Source organism: Odocoileus virginianus, chromosome 30 (assembly GCF_023699985.2).
Source record: "Odocoileus virginianus isolate 20LAN1187 ecotype Illinois chromosome 30, Ovbor_1.2, whole genome shotgun sequence".
Taxonomy (NCBI): domain Eukaryota; kingdom Metazoa; phylum Chordata; class Mammalia; order Artiodactyla; family Cervidae; genus Odocoileus; species Odocoileus virginianus.
Window position 1 is genome coordinate 158,225 of NC_069703.1, and position 18,645 is coordinate 176,869.

Sequence of the window (18,645 nt, forward strand, 5' to 3'; positions counted from 1 at the left end):
TTTTGAGAAACCATTGTTATATTTACTTAATAATCTAAATATACTTCTGTTTCAATCATTCAAACACTTCATCATTTGAACATTATTTAACAAATTGATGTTATTTTTTGTTTTTTTTTTCCATTTATTTTTATTAATTGGAGGCTAATTACTTTACATCATTACAGTAGTTTTTGTCATACATTGAAATGAATTAGCCATGGATTTACATGTATTCCCCATCCCGGTCCCCCCTCCCACCTCCCGTCTCCACCCGATCCCTCTGGGTCTTCCCGGTGCACCAGGCCCGAGCACTTGTCTCATGCACCCAACCTGGGCTGGTGATCTGTTTCACCCTAGATAATATACATGTTTCAATGCTGTTCTCTTGATACATCCCACCCTCGCCTTCTCCCAGAGTCCACAAGTCTGTTCTATACAACTGAGTCTCTTTTTCTGTTTTGCATATAGGGTTATCATTACCATCTTTCTAAAGTCCATATATATGTGTTAGTATACTGTAATGGTCTTTTTCAGATAATACCTTTGTCATTTCAACAATCTTACAGTTTAATTTAATATCTATGTACATTTGACACTCTGCCCTTAGTTGACAATGTTGTCAATTCACAAGGGAAAGGTGATTGCTGGTCACTTGCATTCTTTTGGCATTCATCAGATGTGGCCATATTTCATCCTAAATGAAGTACAAAGTTTGAGAGCTTAAAGGACCAGAGTGGTCCATTGAGTCAGTTGGCCCCTATGTTCTCCTTTCCTAGAGATCAGACTGACTAGTTTCTTTCTTCTTTCCATCCTTCCTTTCTCATTTTAGTCTGTGTCTGGCATAGGGATCCCTGATCATGTAACAGACAAAGTCCCTGTTTTATAATCACTTATTGCTAGAGCTTCCAATCCACTCTGAGGATTCAATTAAAAGAGTTCAATCTTTCTCCCCAGTCCCATGGTGTCTAGATCCTACCCTGCCTTCACTGTCCTCTCAAATGAAACTATCGGCCAGAGGATTCCCTTTACCACCCGAGTCCTCTTCCTCTGAATGACCAGAGTCACTAGTTATATTATTTATAAATCATCACCTACTCTGTGTCTTGTTTTACAGTTTTTAATCTCATCTCCCATACAAGACAGAAATCACTTTGGGGGACAAGACTCATCCTTATAATACCTATCATATTGCTTTCTGTATAGTGGGTGTTTTAAATACACGTGCTAGACGAATGGGTAAGGAAGCTGTGGTACATATTCACCATGGACTATTACTCAGCCATTAAAAAGAATTCATTTGAATCAGTTCTAATGAGATGGATGAAACTGGAGCCCATTATACACAGTGAAATAAGCCAGAAAGATAAAGACCAATACAGTATGCTAATGCATATATATGGAATTTAGAAAGATGGTAACAATAACCCTATATGCAAAACAGAAAAAGAGACACAGATGTACAGAACAGACTTTTGGACTCTGTGGGAGAAGGCAAGGGTGGGATGTTTTGAGAGAACAGCATCGAAACACGTATATTATCAAGGGTGAAACAGATCACCAGCCCAGGTTGGATGCATGAGACAAGTGTTCAGGGCTGGTGCACTGGGAAGACCCAGAGGAATAGGGTGGGGAGGGAGGTGGGAGGAGGGATCGGGATGGGGAATACATGTAAATCCATGGCTGATTCATGTCAATGTATGGCAAAAACCATTACAATATTGTAAAGTAATTAGCCTCCAACTAATAAATATTAAAAAAAGAGAAAAATAAATAAATACACCTGCTAAATGGTTGCATACATCCAAAAGCTAAATACAGAAAGAAAGGTAAGAAAGTGAAGTCACTCAGTCATGTCCAATTCTTTGTAACCCCATGGACTGTAGCCCACCAGGTTCCTCCATCCATGGAATTTTCAAGGCAAGAGTTTGGAGTAGATTGCCATTTCCTTCTCCAGAGGATCTTCCTGACCCAGGGATCGAACCCGGGTCTCCTGCATTGTAGGCAGATGCTTTACCGCCTAAAGCACCAGGGAAACACAATGGAAATACAGAAAAGCAACATGTAATTTTTTTTTGATAGACTACATCTTTAGTCCAAAAACTTGTTCATTTCTAAGAGTCCTTAAATGAAAAGTACCAGGTGAGAAAGATCTCTTACAACAGGTGTGTAGTGATTTCCACATCAACAAATTTATAGCACTTTGAATTCACTTTCTGGAATCAGGTCAATTCTGAATCTCGGAGCCCCTGAACATGGAAAGAAGGGTATATAATTAAAACTTGGAGTGTTCAGGTTAGTGTTAAATGCATTCTACTAAAAATGCATATTTACTAAGGATTGTTTCTTGAGAAAAGATGAGAATAATGTTCAATTGGAATTTCTGTAAAGGCACTCACTCCTAACAGAATATGAGTTATCCCTTCATTTCACAGAGAATAATATTTCAGTTAATGGATCAAACTTAGTGTTATGCTTTACCAGCTGAACCTTAAGCCCCTTTCATTAAAGACAAATCTACACAATAATATCCTGCTGTGGTTAAAGATTTAGCTAATCCAGGAATGAGAATCACATTGTATTCTGTTGCATAGTTAACTCTAGTGAATAAGGCTGAAATTTAGTGTTTATGCTTCATGAACTCTGGTGACTTGTTGCCTGGATTCACATCCTGCTCTCTCGTCTTCTCCCTTTGCAATCTTTGCAATCTGGTTAGCCTCTTTGTCTCAATTTCCTCAAGTTTAAAATGGGGATAATAATGGCCAACTGACCTGTGGTGAAGATTAAGTGAGTTTATGTAGCTAAAGCTCTTGGAACAATGCCTTGAACATACTAAACCCTAGGTGAGTTATTGTTAAGGGTATAAGGATAGACAGTAAGGACTTGATTCCCTTCTCTTTGAATCTAAAGAATGATTCAAGTGAAAATGAATCTCATTTTAAGATAAGTGGCTGCTTTTTTCCTGACATTTGAACAAGTTCAGTTCAGCTCAGTTCAGTCACTCAGTCATGTCCAACTCTTTGAGACCCCATGGACCACAGCACGTCAGGCTTCCCTTTCCATTATTAACTCCCAGAGCTTGCTCAAACTCATGTCCATTGAATCAGTGTTGCCATCCAACCTCATCCTCTGGTGTCCCCTTCTCCTCCTGCCTTCAATCTTTCTCAGCATAAGAGTCTTTTCAAATGAGTCAGTTCTTTGCATCAGGTGGTCAAAGTACTGGAGCTTCAGCTTCAGCGTCAGTCCTTCCAGTGAATATTCAGGACTGATTTCCTTTAGGATTGACTTGCTGGATCTCCTTGCAGTCCAAGGGACTCTGAAGAGTCTTCTCCAACACCATGGTTCAAAAGCATCAATTCTTCAGCACTCAGCCTTCTTTATGGTCCAATTCTCACATCCATACATGACATCTGAACAAAGCTACCCCTAAAGCCTGAAAGTTATTTCAGCCAATGGAATAACTGGTATCTCTCCCTACTTCCTTCTTTCTGTGCCATCTATATTAAGCTATGTTCCCCTCAGAGTCAAATTTCAGAGGGAGCCAAAACACAGCATCACATAACTGACTATAATTTCATACAACATATCACCTCCCTGATGTCCTGTGATTCCCATTCACAGGTGAAAAGTAAAATTGTAGCTATTTCTCAATCAGTAATACCCACATGGCCTAAGTGGAGTGAGCAAGATCTTTTAACCACATACTCCATGTGTTTGGCATATAAAGAGAAGCAAATTAATGGTGATATTAACTAACTTTAAAAAGATTAAATAAAAGAAAGAGGTTTAGTTCAAGAGTTGGAAATAGAGGTAACACATGGCAATTGACGTGTCTCTCTTATCTCATTAAGCACAGGAGATACAGAGGGCCTCTGATTTGGGGGGTGGGGCAACTAGTTTCCAGAGATTCCTGCCAGTGTTTCAGAATTGCTTGGCATGCATCTATAAAATGCTAATTCCTAAGGTTCACCCAAGCAAATGGGATTCTGGGGGTGGGACCAAGCATCTCTGTTTCTAACATGTTCTGCCCCAGGTGATTCTAATGCCCCCAGCTCTTCTTCTGCCAGCTTATTTCTCAGAGTGATGTATGGGACACAAGGTATTGACTGCAGATATTTGGGATGAGAGGTGGTCCTAGAGATTATCTAGAGTGTTTCCCCTTCAAACACAGGACAAGGAGGTTCCTAGAAGGACTGGCCCAGAGTTGCTCAGTTATGTTAGCACTTCTGAGGTGTTCTAAGAGCTAAGGAATTGCTCACCCACAAAATGTACTTAGACTGCAAAGTGTTTTGCTAACACACACAGCATTTCTAAAAATATCAAGGCAAGACAATAATACTGTTCTGTCTTAAAAGACTACCATTGCCACATATACATCTACACAATTTAGACCTCCTATAACTAGTATATCGTGGGAGTTTTCCAATTACCTTTCTTTTCTTTTTTAAAATCAACATTATTCTTTCTCTTGATTTCTTACATTTCAGCAAGAGCTCAGGTGGGTAGTTTAGGATCAAGGCCTGCTTTTTAAAAAATGTCTTTATTCACACACCATAAAACTCATTCATTTAAAGTGTACAACTCAATAGTTTTTAGTGTATCCGCAAAGTTGTGCAAGAATCACTACACTCTAAGTTTACAATATTTTCATCAAGTCACAGCCCATTCTTCCCAACCCTACCTACCATGCACTACTGTGTCCTAGGAAGACACAAATCTACTTCTTGTTTCTACAGTTTTACCTATTTGGGGCATGTTAAATAAACCAAAGAAGGAAATGGCAGCCGACCCCAGCATTCTTTCCTGGAGAAGCCCATGGACAGAGGAGCCTGGTGGGCTACAGTCCATAGAGTCGCAAAGAGTCAGACATGAGTGAGTGACTAACACTACACTACACATATAAATAAAATCATATAATAAGTGGTCTTTTGTTACTGGCTTCTTTCATTGAGTGAAATGCTTTTAAGGTTTATAAGTGTTGTAGCATGTATCAATAATTCATTTCTATTGCTGAATAATAATCCACTCTAGGGATATACCACATTTTGTTTATATGCCCAACATTTGATAAACATTTGGGTTGTTTCCACCTTTGGGTGATTTCAAATAATGCTTCTATAAACATTCACACACAAGCATTTATTTAAATGCCTGTTTTCAATTCTCTGGGCTATATAACTAAGTGTGTAATTGCCAAGTCATATGGCAACTGTATGTTTAACATATAGAGGAGCTACCAAACTATTTTCTAAAGGATTGAACTTCACATTGCCATCAGCAAAGTATGAGGGTTTCAATCGTTCTGCATTTTCACCAACAGTTATTATTATTCATCTTCTTTATTATACTGTTTTGCTAGGGCTGCTATAACAAAGTGCCATAAACTGAGTGTTTTAAACAATAGGAATTTATTGTTTCACTGTTCTGGAAGTTAGAAGGCCAAGATCAAGGTGTGTGCAGGATCATGTTCCCTTTCAAGACCCTAGGGTATTTCTTTTAGCTTCTGAAAATTCCTTGGCTTGTGATAGCAAAACTCCAGTCTTCACATGGTGCTCTCCCTGTGTGCAGTCTGTGTCCAAACTTCCCCTTTTTGTAAGGAAATTAGCTATATTGGATTAGGGGGCCCACCTTATTCTAGTATGACCATATCTTAACTAATTACATGTACCATGACTATTTCCAAATAAATAACATATGAATTTGGGGAGATACAATTCAACCTATGACACCATATTAGTGTGTCTAAAGGGTATTTATCATTGTGGTTTTTTTTTTTTTTTTCTTTCTTTTTTTTTTTCCGAATCTCTGTGACCCCATAGACGGCAGCCCACCAGGCTCCCCCGTCCCTGGGATTCTCCAGGCAAGAACACTGGAGTGGGTTGCCATTTCCTTCTCCAATGCATGAAAGTGAAAGGGAAGTCACTCAGTCGTGTCTGACTCTTAGCGACCCCATGGACTGCAGCCTACCAGGCTCCTCCGTCCATGGGATTTTCCAGGCAAGAGTACTGGAGTGGGGTGCCATTGCCTTCTCCGCCAGGAAGGACAGATTTACCTAATCTAAAGAGGGTAAGTGGCTCCCTTCAAGTGCTCCAGGAGGGATTTCCTCACAGTCTGTTCTATTGCAACTTTGCAAACATGTTGACTTACTGTATCTTTAGACCAGCCATTCCCCAACTTGAATTTGTATTAGAGTTATCTGGGAGGCTTGTTAAAACACAGATTGCTGGGCCTGGGGCCCAGGAATTTGTATTTCTGACAAGCTCCCAGATGGTGCTGATGCTACTGGGCCAAGGGCCACACATTGAGAACCTCTGCCTCAGGGTGTAATTTGATATCTGGTATAGTGAAGGTCACTCAGTCTAACAGACTCTTTGCGATCCCATGGACTATACAGTCCATGGAATTGTCCAGGTCAGAATACTGGAGTGGGTAGCCTTTCCCTTCTCCAGGGGATTTTCCCAACCCAGGAATCGAACCAGGGTCTCCTACATTGCAGATGGATTCTTTACCAACTGAGCTATCAGGGAAGCCTGATATCTTATATATTTCCATAGAAATACCAGCTCATACTTATTAAGTTCTTGCACCTTTGCGTGGGATGTGATTTTAGAAACTTGGTGTCTCCATATTCCTGAGAGGAGATGCTGGGCGCACCAAGAGAGAGAATCACACCTCTAGCATTTCACCAATGAGGAAACTGGACTTTTTCTGACCAACTCTAATTCTATGGGATATGCCTCCAACAGCCAAAAGATCAGAGTCAGAGAGTGTTAGGAACAGCAGGTGCTGGGTAAGACTGGAGGGGAGGGATGTTCTGAGGCCAGGAGACCCTGGCCTAGTCTCTTTTTCTCTACCCGCCCCCAGGGGTGGACAGCATCACAGGCTGCGGGGGGTCCTGGCGGCCGCGATGTTTGCATCCTGTCTGTGGGGAGCTCTGATCTTCACCCTTCATGTGGCCCTGAGGCTACTTCTGTCATACCACGGCTGGCTCCTTGAACCCCACGGAGGCATGTCCTCGCCCACCAAGACCTGGCTGGTATGGGAGAGGCAGAACCCTTGATCAAGCCCCCTCTGCCCTGTTCTCTCCGCGGAGTGCCACCCTCGCCGCGCCCCCACCCTACCCCAGCACCTTGGCCCCGGGCTGCAGTGAGGCGTTTAATGAGCCACTAATTCCTGCTCTGTGCCAGGCCCTGGTGCGCATCTTCTCCGGCCGCCATCCGATGCTCTTCAGTTACCAGCGCTCTCTGCCGCGCCAGCCTGTGCCCTCCGTGCAGGACACCGTGCGCAAGGTGGGCCAGGTACCCCAGGATGGGGAGGGAGGCTGCCGAGGGGGGAGGGGAGAGGGGTCTATATCACTTGCCCTCTTCCCCTCCTTGCCCCTCAGTATCTGGAGTCTGTCCGACCCGTCCTCTCCGACGAGGACTTCGACTGGACCGCGGGCCTAGCGCAGGAATTCCTGAAGCTACAGGCGTCACTTCTGCAGTGGTACTTCATCATTGTGGTTTTGATTTGCATTTCCTATGACTAATAATATTGAGCATCTTTTCATGTGCTTATTGACCATTTGTATACCTTCACAGGAAAAATGTCTATTCAAGTCCTTTGTTCTTTTTTAAAATTAGATTATCTGTCTTATTATTGAGTTTCAAGAACTTTTTACATATTCTGGATACAATCTTTATCAAGTATATGATTTTTAAATATCTTCTCCCATTCTGTGGGCTATCTTTTCACTTAGTTGATAGGATCTTTTCATATACAAAGGATTTTAGTTTTGATGAGATACACCTTACCTATTTTATGTTTTGTTGCTTGTGCCTTTGGAATCATATTTAAGAAATCATTGCCAAATTCAAAGTCACTAACATTTACTCATGGGAAATAGATGGGGAGAAAGTGGAAACAGCGTCAGACTTTATTTTTGGGGGGCTCCCAAATCACTGCAGATGGTGACTGCAGCCATGAAATTAAAAGATGCTTACTCCTTGGAAGGAAAGTTATGACCAACGTAGATAGCATATTAAAAAACAGAGACATTACTTTGCCAACAAAGGTCCATCTGGTCAAGGCTATGGTTTTTCCAGTGTTCATGTATGGATGTGAGAGTTGGACTGTGAAGAAAGCTGAGCGCCGAAAAATTGATGCTTTTGAACTATGGTATTGGAGAAGACTCTTGAGAGTCCCTTGGACTTCAAGGAGATCCAACCAGTCCATCCTAGAGGAGATCAGTCCTGGGTGTTCATTGGAAGGTCTGATGCTGAAGGTGAAACTCCAGTACTTTGGCCACCTCATGCAAAGAGTTGACTCATTGGAAAAGACCCTCATGCTGGGAGGGGTTGGGGGCAGGAGGAGAAAGGGGCGACAGAGGATGAGATGGCTGGATGGCATCACCGACTCAATGGGCATGAATTTGAGTAAACTCCGGGAGTTGGTGATGGACAGGGAGGCCTGATGTGCTGCGATTCATGGGGACGCAAAGAGTTGGACACGACAGAGCGACTGAACTGAACTGAACATTTACTCCTGTGTTTTTTTCTAAGAGTTTTATAGTTTTAGCACTTAATTTTAGTTTATTGGCCCATTTTGAGTTTATTTTTATATATAATTTGAGGTAGGAGTCCAACTTTTTTCTTTTATTTGTGGATATCCAATTGTCCCAATACCATTTGTTGAAAAGATTATTCTTTCCATGTTGAATTGTCTTGACATGCTTGTCAAAAATAAAGTGACCATAGTTAAAGATTTAATTTCTGGACTCTCACTTGTATTCCAATGATCTGTATTTCTAACTTAACGCCACACTGTCTTGATTACTGCAACTTTGTATAATGTCTTCTTAACTCCACCCTTCCTCCTCAAAATTTCTTCAGTTATTCTGGGTCTCTTGAATTTCCATAAGAATTTTAGAGTCAACCTGTCAATTTCTGCACAAAACCTAGTTGGAATTTTGATAGGGATTGCACTGAATCTGTAGATAGTTTGGAGAGTACTGCAATTTTAATAATAATAAATTTTATAACCCATGAAAATTAGATGTGTATGTTTAGATATTCTTTAATTTCTTTCAACAATGTTTTGTAGTTTTCAAGGTACAAGCACTTAATTTTGTTAAACCTTTGCCTATTTTATTGTTATGGATGTTGTTGTACATGGAATTGTTTTCTTAATTTCATTTCTGATTGTTTATTGCTACCATATAAAATACAATTGATTTTTTAATATTAATCTTGTATCCCTCACCTCTACTAAACTTGTCTATTAAGTCTAGTGTTCTTTTAGTGGATTCCAGCCTGTAGGATAATTCAGGGCAGTGGGGGGTGGGGGTGGGAGGGAGAACTATATATAGTCCTTGCCCCTAGTTGCTGGCATAGAACTCAAAAACATTTGGAATTTCCTGAGTGATAGAGTTATTTTGTTTTTTTATAACCATAACTGAGTTTATCACAATAAGGTGACTCATGGCAGATCCTTGGATAGTTTCAAGGAAGGAGCTGGCCACACAATGATCAGAGGGCTAGAACTTGCTGCCATACCTCCTAACCTCTGGGGAGTGGAGGGAGGTTAGAGATTGAGTTTAATCATGTGACCAATGATTTCATCAGCTATGCCTACATAATGAGACCTTGATAAAAACTGTTGAACAAGATTTGGAGAACTTTTGGATTCATGAACACATGATGTGCTGGGCATGGTGTGCTCCTGGGGAGAGCATGGAAGCTCTGTATCCCCACTTCCCTTCTTCGTCCTATGCATCGCTTCCATGTATCTGTTCCTGGGTTTTTTTTTTTTTTTTTCTTTTTCATAATTCTTTTTTTTTTTCTTTTTTTATTTTTATTAGTTGGAGGCTAATTACTTTACATCATTACAGTAGTTTTTGTTATACATTGAAATGAATTAGCCATGGATTTACATGTATTCCCCATCCCAGTCCCCCCTCCCACCTCCCTCTCCACCCGATCCCTCTGGGTCTTCCCAGTGCACCAGGCCCGAGCACTTGTCTCATGTACCCAACCTGAGCTGGTTATCTGTTTCACCCTAGATAATATACATGTTTCAATGCTGTTCTTTTGAAACATCCCACCCTCGCCTTCTCCCAGAGTCCACAAGTCTGTTCTATACATCTGAGTCTCTTTTTCTGTTTTGCGTATAGGGTTATCGTTATCATCTTTCTAAAGTCCATATATATGTGTTAGTATACTGTAATGGTCTTTATCTTTCTGGCTTACTTCACTCTGTATAATGGGCTCCAGTTTCATCCATTTCATTAGAACTGATTCAAATGAATTCTTTTCAATGGCTGAGTAATATTCCATGGTGTATATGTACCACAGCTTCCTCATCCATTCGTCTGCTGATGGGCATCTGGGTTGCTTCCATGTCCTGGCTATGATAAACAGTGCTGCGATGAACATTGGGGTGCACATGTCTCTTTCAGATCTGGTTTCCTTGGTGTGTATGCCCAGAAGTGGGATTGCTGGGTCATATGGCAGTTCTATTTCCAGCTTTTTAAGAAATCTCCACACTGTTTTCCATAGTGGCTGTACTAATTTCCATTCCCACCAACAGTGTAAGAGGGTTCCCTTTTCTCCACACCCTCTCCAGCATTTATTGCTTGTAGACTTTTGGATAGCAGCCATCCTGACTGGCGTATAATGGTACCTCATTGTGGTTTTGATTTGCATTTCTCTGATAATGAGTGATGTTGAGCATCTTTTCATGTGCTTGTTAGCCATCTGTATGTCTTCCTTGGAGAAATGTCTGTTTAGTTCTTTGGCCCATTTTTTGATTGGGTCATTTATTTTTCTGGAGTTGAGCTGGAGGAGTTGCTTGTATATTTTTGAGATTAATCCTTTGTCTGTTGCTTCATTTGCTATTATTTTCTCCCAATCTGAGTGCTGTCTTTTCACCTTGCTTATAGTTTCCTTTGTTGTGCAAAAGCTTTTAAGTTTCATTAGTTCCCATTTGTTTATTTTTGCTTTTATTTCTGAAACTCTGGGATGTGGGTCATAGAGGATCCTGCTGTGATTTATGTCAGAGAGTGTTTTGCCTATGTTCTCCTCTAGGAGTTTGATAGTTTCTGGTCTTACATTTAGATCTTTAATCCATTTTGAGTTTATTTTTGTGTATGGTGTTAGAAAGTGTTCTAGTTTCATTCTGTGGGCTTTATCCCAGGAATGCAAGGATTCTTTAATATCTGCAAATCAATCAATGTAATACACCACATTAACAAATTGAAAGATAAAAACCATATGATTATCTCAATAGATGCAGAAAAAGCCTTTGACAAAATTCAACATCCATTTATGATTAAAACTCTCCAGAAAGCAGGAATAGAAGGAACATACCTCAACATAATAAAAGCTGTATATGACAAACCCACAGCAAGCATCACCCTCAATGGTGAAAAATTGAAAGCATTTCCCCTGAAATCAGGAACAAGACAAGGGTGCCCACTCTCACCACTACTATTCAACATAGTTTTGGAAGTTTTGGCCACAGCAATCAGGGCAGAAAAAGAAGTAAAAGGAATCCAGATAGGAAAAGAAGAAGTGAAACTCTTGCTGTTTGCAGATGACATGATCCTCTACATAGAAAACCCTAAAGACTCTACCAGAAAATTACCAGAGCTAATCAATGAATACAGTCAAGTTGCAGGATATAAAATTAACACACAGAAATCCCTTGCATTCCTATACACTAACAATGAGAAAACAGAAAGAGAAATTAAGGAAACAATACCATTCACCATTGCAACAAAAAGAATAAAATAGTTAGGAGTATATCTACCTAAAGAAACAAAAGACCTATACATAGAAAACTATAAAACACTGATGAAAGAAATCAAAGGGGACACAAGCAGATGGAGAAATATACTGTGTTCATGGATTGGAAGAATCAATATTGTCAAAATGGCTATACTACCCAAAGTAATCTATAGATTCAATGCAATCCCTATCAAACTACCAACAGTATTTTTCACAGAACTAGAACAAATAATTTCACAATTTGTATGGAAATCCTGGGTTTTTTTTAAACTTTATTTTTTAAAAATATGATTGTAAGTATAGTGTTTTCTGATTTATGTGTTGTTCTAGCAAATTATCAAATCTGAAGGGGGCCATGGTAACCCCCAAAATTTTAGTCAGCTGGGCAGAGGTGTGAATAGTCAGGGGACCCCAGTTGAAGCTGGTATCTAAAGTGGCAGCAGTCTTGTGGGAGTGAACTGTTAACTTCTGGGGTCTGAGTGGTTAGTGTCAGAATCAAATTTAATTGCTGGGCACTCAGTTTATATCAGGAAATTGTTGGAAGAATATACTTATTAAGCTTGTTAATTCTAACAGTCTCTTAATAGATTCCATAGGATTTTTAAAATCTAAAATCATGTGATATGCAAATATAAATAGCTTTACTTCTTCTTTTCCAATGTCAATGTCTTTTCTCTTTCTTACCTAATTGCTTTGTCTAGAACCTCCAGTACAATGATGAATGCAAGTGGCAGGAGAAGACAACCTTGTCTTTTTCCTAAGTTCAGTACAGTTGTAGATGCCTTTTATTAGGTTGAAGAAATTCCCTTCTAAGACAAGTTTATTGAATGTTTTATCATTACAAGATGTTAATTTTGTCAAATGCTTTTTCAGCATGAGGTGACTGTTTGATTTTTACCATTTTCTCTATTGCTATTATACTAACTACTATGCAAATGTCAAGCCAACCATTCCTGGAATAAACCTCACTTGGTCATGGAGTGAAACCCTTTTTATAAATTTTCTGGCATTTTGTTGAGGATTTTTGTATTTATACTCATAAGGCACACTGATATGTAGCTTTCTTTTGTGAAATATCTTCATCTGGGTTTGGTATAAGGTTAATACTGGCCTCATACAAAACAAGCTCCTTTGTCTTCTTTTCTTGGGAAGAGTCATGAGGCATTATCATTAATTTTTTCTTTAAATGTTTGATAGAATTCACCAGAGAAGCTATCTGGTTCTAGACTTGGTGAGAATTTTTTTGATAACTAATGAAATTTACTGTTATAGATCTATTCAGATCTTTACTTTTTATTTGAGGCAGTTTCAGTAATCTGTATCTATCTAGGAAATTACCCATTACATCTAAGTTATTCATTTTGTTGGCATACACTTTTTATTTTTTTTTAATGACCTATTGTATGCAAGCTTTTCATATTGCAAAAAATTACAATTTTTTTTCCTTTCTTTCTTTCTTCCTTCCTTCCTCTCTCTATCCCCCACCCCCACACCACTCCCCTCACCTCTTTCTCTTTCAGCCAAAGACTAAATTGAAAGTTCAAAGACACAGCTTGGCCACAAAGGAATGTTTACTGTTTGAACAAAACAAATTTAGATCCTACAATATACCCATGTCTCTCTTATGCACATCTCTAGGAGGTTTATGAGTGTTGTTTATAGTCAGAAATCCTTATATCTAGTGGGGTTTTCACATTGTTCTAGCTATCTCTCCTAGGCTCATAAAAATAGACTTAATTTCAAATACACTTTTTAATAGTTTTTATTTTCATTCTGCTCAAAGTATTTTCTAACTACTCTTTCTTCTTTGACCCACTGGTTATTTAGAATAGAGTTGTTTACTTTCCACATATTTGTCAGCTTTCCAGATCTCCTTGTTATTGATCTCTAATTTCATTCCATTTGGTTGGAGAACATATTTTCTATTATTTCAATCCTTGGAAACTTATTGAGCCTTGTTTAATGACCTAGCATATAGTCTATCCTGAAAAAATGTTCCATGTGCACTTGAGAAAAACAATATTCTGCTGTTGTTGAATGGATGTTCTATAGATTCATTCACATTCATATCTGTCTGCTTATATTTTATGTCAGATATGCTTAAACTTACATTTGCCATTTTGCTTTTTATTTTCTATATTTCTCATGCCTTTCTGTTTCTTCATCCTTACTGTCTTCTTTTGTATAAGTGGATATTTTTACAATGTAATGTTTTAACTCCTTTAATGGATGTTCAACCTGGTTTTAGAAAAGGCAGAGGAACCAGAGATCAAATTGTCAACATCCGCTGGATCATCGAAAAAGCAAAAGAGTTCCAGAAAAACATCTACTTCTGCTTTATTGACTATGCCAAAGCCTTTGACTGTGTGGATCACCACAAACTGTGGAAAATTCTTCAAGAGATGGGAATACCAGACCACCTGACCTGCCTCTTGAGAAACCTGTATGCAGGTCAGGAAGCAACAGTTAGAACTGGACATGGAACAATAGACTGGTTCCAAATAGGAAAAGGAGTACGTCAAAGCTGCATATTGTCACCCTGCTTATTTAACTTCTATGCAGAGTATATAATGAGAAATGGCAGGCTGCAGGGAGCACAAGCTGGAATCAAATTGCTGGGAGAAATATCAATAACCTCAGATATGCAGATGATACCACCCTTATGGCATAAATTGAAGAAGAACTAAAGCACCTCTTAATGAAAGTGAAAGAGGAGAGTGAAAAAGTTAGCCTAAAACTCAACATTCAGAAAACTAATATCATGGACTCTGGTCCCATCACTTCATGGCAGGTAGATGGGGAAATAGTGGAAACAGTGAGAGATTTTTATTTTGGGGGGGCTCCAAAATCACTGCAGATGGTGATTGCAGCCATGAAATTAAAAGATGCTTGCTCCTTGGAAGAAAAGTTATGACCAACCTAGACAGTACATTAAAAAGCAGAGACATTACTTTGTCAACAAAGGTCCATCTAATCAAAGCTATGGTTTTTCCAGTAGTCATGTATGGATATGAGAGTTGGACTATAAAGAAAGCTAAGTATTGAAGAATTGATACTTTTGAGCTGTGGGGTTGGAGAAGACTCTTGAGAGTCCCTTGGACAGCAAGGAGATCCATCAAGTCCATCCTAAAGGAAATTAGTCCTGAATATTTATTGGAAGGACTGAAACCAAAGCTGAAACTCCAATACTTTGGCCACCTGATGCAAAGAACTGACTCCTTGGGAAAGACCCTGGCGCTGGGAAAGATTGAAGGTGTGAGGAGAAGGGGACGACAGAGGATGAGATGGTTGGATGGCATCACCGACTCAATGGACGTGAGTTTGAGTAAGCTCCGTGAGTTGGTGATGGACAGGGAGACTTGGCGTGCTGCAGTCCATGGGGTCACAAAGAGTTGGACGCTACTGAGCGACTGAACTGAACTGAACTGAACTTGCTCTGGAAGTCTCACTCCCTAATTTTGCTTTTAAACTTTTATAACCTCCATTGGCAGCTTCTCATATACCCCTCTGACAACATTAACTATAGATCATATAAAATAACACCATCAGGCAAAGAAAAACAAACTTCACATTTGGAAAAGAGGGGTGCTGGCTGAGGTCTGGAGTGAGTCATATCTCCAAGGATGAGTCAGGCCCCATGAGAAAGAATCCAGCTTCAAATGAATAAATAACTATCTGCCAAGTAAAGCAGGATATACAGAGTACAGTGCAAAGCACCAAGAGGTAACCCAAGGTAGGGTTCAGCATCAGAGTAGTCCCAAGTACATGTGTGTATCTAAGAATAAGTAATTTAAAAGTCCAGGAAGGAAAACACTATTATGTAGCAGCAGTACCCATGGGAACAAGGAGGAAAAATTCCACTTAAAAAAAAAGTGTAAGGCAATGCACTCTGTGCTGGGAAAAAGGCAGAAGCCCAGTTTTTGGAAGGTAGGAACCAGCAAAGTTTGCTGAATTAGCTTGTTCTGAATTAGAAGTCATTACAGTTCTCCCATCTAAGCTTATATTACTCTCAAAGTCATGATAGGGCCTGAGTCCCTGGATGCACATTAAAATCATCTGGGGAGCTTTTAAAAAATCCAATCACAAGGCAATTGCTTCAGAACCTCTAGAGTAGGGCTCAGGAATGAGTAGTTTTTAGAGTCCTCCATGTGACTCCAACTCACAGCCAACTTAAGAACCACTATGATATGTGGGTAGGGGAGAGGGCTCAGCTACAAAGGAGGGTCACAGAGGCAGGAAGACAGAAAGATTGTACGTAGCTTCTTTCTTTTTGAAAATCTCACTGAAGGATTCTCCTCCAAACTTCTAGTCCGAGATTAATAAATTTCTGTACATGTGTGCTAGTCTTCTAAATTGATTATGCTACTTATTACTTACACTGCATACTCCTTATCTTGAATGTCTTCCCATTAATAAATAAGCTGTAATATCTAACACCGTATTTTCACTTTGAATAAATGTGTCTTTAGTAAGTACACATTTTACTGACATATCTATTATATAGATATCCAGTGGGGATCCCAGCAGAAATTCAGGCATGCCTTTTAAATTGGTGAGGACAGTTGAGAGAGAAGTATGTTCAGTGGGAGTAAGAGCTTCATGGAGAAAGCCCACCCTCAAGGGAATTATGGGGGACAGTTTAGATATTAAATATTGACATATATATGTTATTATTTGATATATAAATATCCCTTAAAAATAAACTAAAAATGAAGACCACAATGTAAATTCCAGATTACATGAAAAGGCAAATTAAAGAAGAATTAACAATATGGAATGTTCATTAAAACTTAAAAGATTCGTAATATGGGTATCATCTAGTGAAGATGAGAGAAAATAGCTAGCTTATTTACAGCTGACAGAAGGTCACAGACCCTTCAACCTCTCCTCCAACTGGTATAAAATCTGTAGAGATCACTCTCCTATATCCATCAAAACTGTTCACTTACAACAGCACTGCTTACAGTCAGGCAACTACAAACAACATGGAAGTCCATTAAAAGGGATCTGGCTAAATAAGTTCTAGTACATTCAACAATAGAATCTTACATCACCACATAAAAAATAATAAGCAGGGGATTCCCTGGTGGCTCAGTGATAAAGAATCTGCCTGCCAGTGCAGATGCACAAGTTTGATCCTTGATTTGGGAAGATCTCACATGATGTAAAGCAACTAAGCCCATGAGCCACAACTACTGCACCTGTGCTCTAGAACCCAGCTGCAACTGCTGAAACCCACACATACTACAGCCTATGCTCTGCAACAAGAGAAGCCTCTGCAATGAGAAGCCTGTGCACGGCAATTATAGAATAGCTCCCACTTGCTGCAACTAGAGAACGCCTGCATGCAACAACAAAGACCAAGCAGAGCAGAAAGTAAAATAAATAAATTCTTTTTTTAAGTGTACAGTTTAGTGGGGTTTAGTATATTCACAGTGTTGCACAACTATCACCACTAATTACAGGATACTTCCACCATCCCCCAAACAAACCACATCTATCTCAATATCTTCCTAATCCTTCAGTAAAACTAATCTAATTTCTCTTCCTATTAATTTGCTTGTTCTGGACATTTCACATAAATGGAATCATATAAAATGAGGTCTTTCCTGTTTTTTTGTATCTGTCTTCTTTCACATAGCCCAATGTATTCAAGGTTCTTTTTTGTTGTGACATGTATCAGTAAATTGCTTCCCAGGTAGCTCAGTGATAAAGAATCTGCCTGCCAATGTAGGAAACAGAAGAGACTTGGGTTCAATCCCTAGGTCAGAAAGATCCCCTGTAGGAAGAAATAGCAACCCACTCCAGTATTCTTGCCTGGAAAATGCCATAAAGTGAGGAGCCTTGTGGATTACAGTCTACTCGGTGACAAAGAGTCATATACAACAGCAACTAAGCAAGCACAAGAAGTACATTATTACTTTTTATGGTTGAATAATATTCCATGGTACCAAACTGTGCTTATCCATTCTTCAGCTGATGGGACATTTGAGTTACTTTCTGGCTATTATGAATATGGCTGATATGACAATTCCTATACATATGTTTATGTGAACATAGACTTTCATGTCTTTTGGTTATATACCTAGGAATGGAATTGCTGCATCATATGGTAGCTCTATCATTAATTTTTGAGGAACTGCCAAAAAGTTTTCCACAGTAGCTGCACTATTTTACATTCCCCTCCACAATATATGGCTTCTCTGGTGGCTTAATGGTAAAGAAACTGCCAGCCATGCAGAAGATGTGGCAGGAGCTGCTGGTTCGACCCTGGGTCAGGAAGATACCGCAGAGAAGGAAATGGCAACCCACTCCAGTATTCTTTCCTGGGAAATCCCATGGACAGAGGAGTCTGGTGGGCTATAGTCCACAGGGTTGCAAAAGACCTGGACAGGACTGAGTGAATAAATAACAACAGCAGCAATGTACAGGGTTCCAATTTCTCTACATCATCACCAACACCATTTTCCATTTTTATAAAAACCATATTCACCATAGTGGGTGTGAAGTGAAAAGTGAAGATGCTCAGTCATGTCTGACTCTTTGTGATCCCATGGACTGTAGCCTACTACGCTCCTCAATCCAAGGGATTTCCCAGGCAAGAGTACTAGAGTGGGTTGCCATTTCCTTCTCCAGAGGATCTTCCCGACCCAGGGATCAAACCTGGGTCTCCTGCATTGCAGGCAGAGGCTTTACCATCTGAGCCACCAGGGAAGGTGTGAAGAAGGTGTGAAGTACCTCACTGTGATTTTGATTTGTATATTCCTAATAACTAATGATGTTCAGTGTATTTTCAGGAGCTTATTGTCCATTTGTATATCTTCTTTAGAGATATGTCTATTAGAATCCTTTGCTCATTTTAAAATCGGGTTGTTTCTTTATATGTTCCGGATACCATATC

General features: G+C 39.6%; 1 protein-coding gene and 1 long non-coding RNA gene across 2 annotated transcripts in view; one reads left to right on the plus strand and one right to left on the minus strand.

Moving 5' to 3' along the window:
• The window catches only part of LOC139032161 (uncharacterized), a 143,394-nt gene that overhangs the window by 55,588 nt on the left and 69,161 nt on the right, over nt 1-18,645 (minus strand). The window lies entirely within an intron of this gene.
• LOC139032160 (palmitoyl thioesterase CPT1C-like) lies at nt 5,818-7,507 on the plus strand. The gene is made up of 4 exons (XM_070458458.1): nt 5,818-6,045; nt 6,844-7,015; nt 7,167-7,268; nt 7,364-7,507. Exons 2-4 carry the CDS (start codon nt 6,887-6,889, stop codon nt 7,505-7,507), a joined length of 375 nt encoding a protein of 124 aa, XP_070314559.1. The 5' UTR covers nt 5,818-6,045; nt 6,844-6,886.

Bases quoted from the DNA above. Each gene is read 5' to 3' on its own strand.
- LOC139032160 (XM_070458458.1), top strand. From the start codon at position 6,887: ATGTTTGCATCCTGTCTGTGGGGAGCTCTGATCTTCACCCTTCATGTG. The intron at 7,016-7,166 runs GTATGGGAGAGG...GCTCTGTGCCAG, and splicing joins CGCCCACCAAGACCTGGCTG to GCCCTGGTGCGCATCTTCTC. The intron at 7,269-7,363 runs GTGGGCCAGGTA...CTTGCCCCTCAG, and splicing joins TGCAGGACACCGTGCGCAAG to TATCTGGAGTCTGTCCGACC.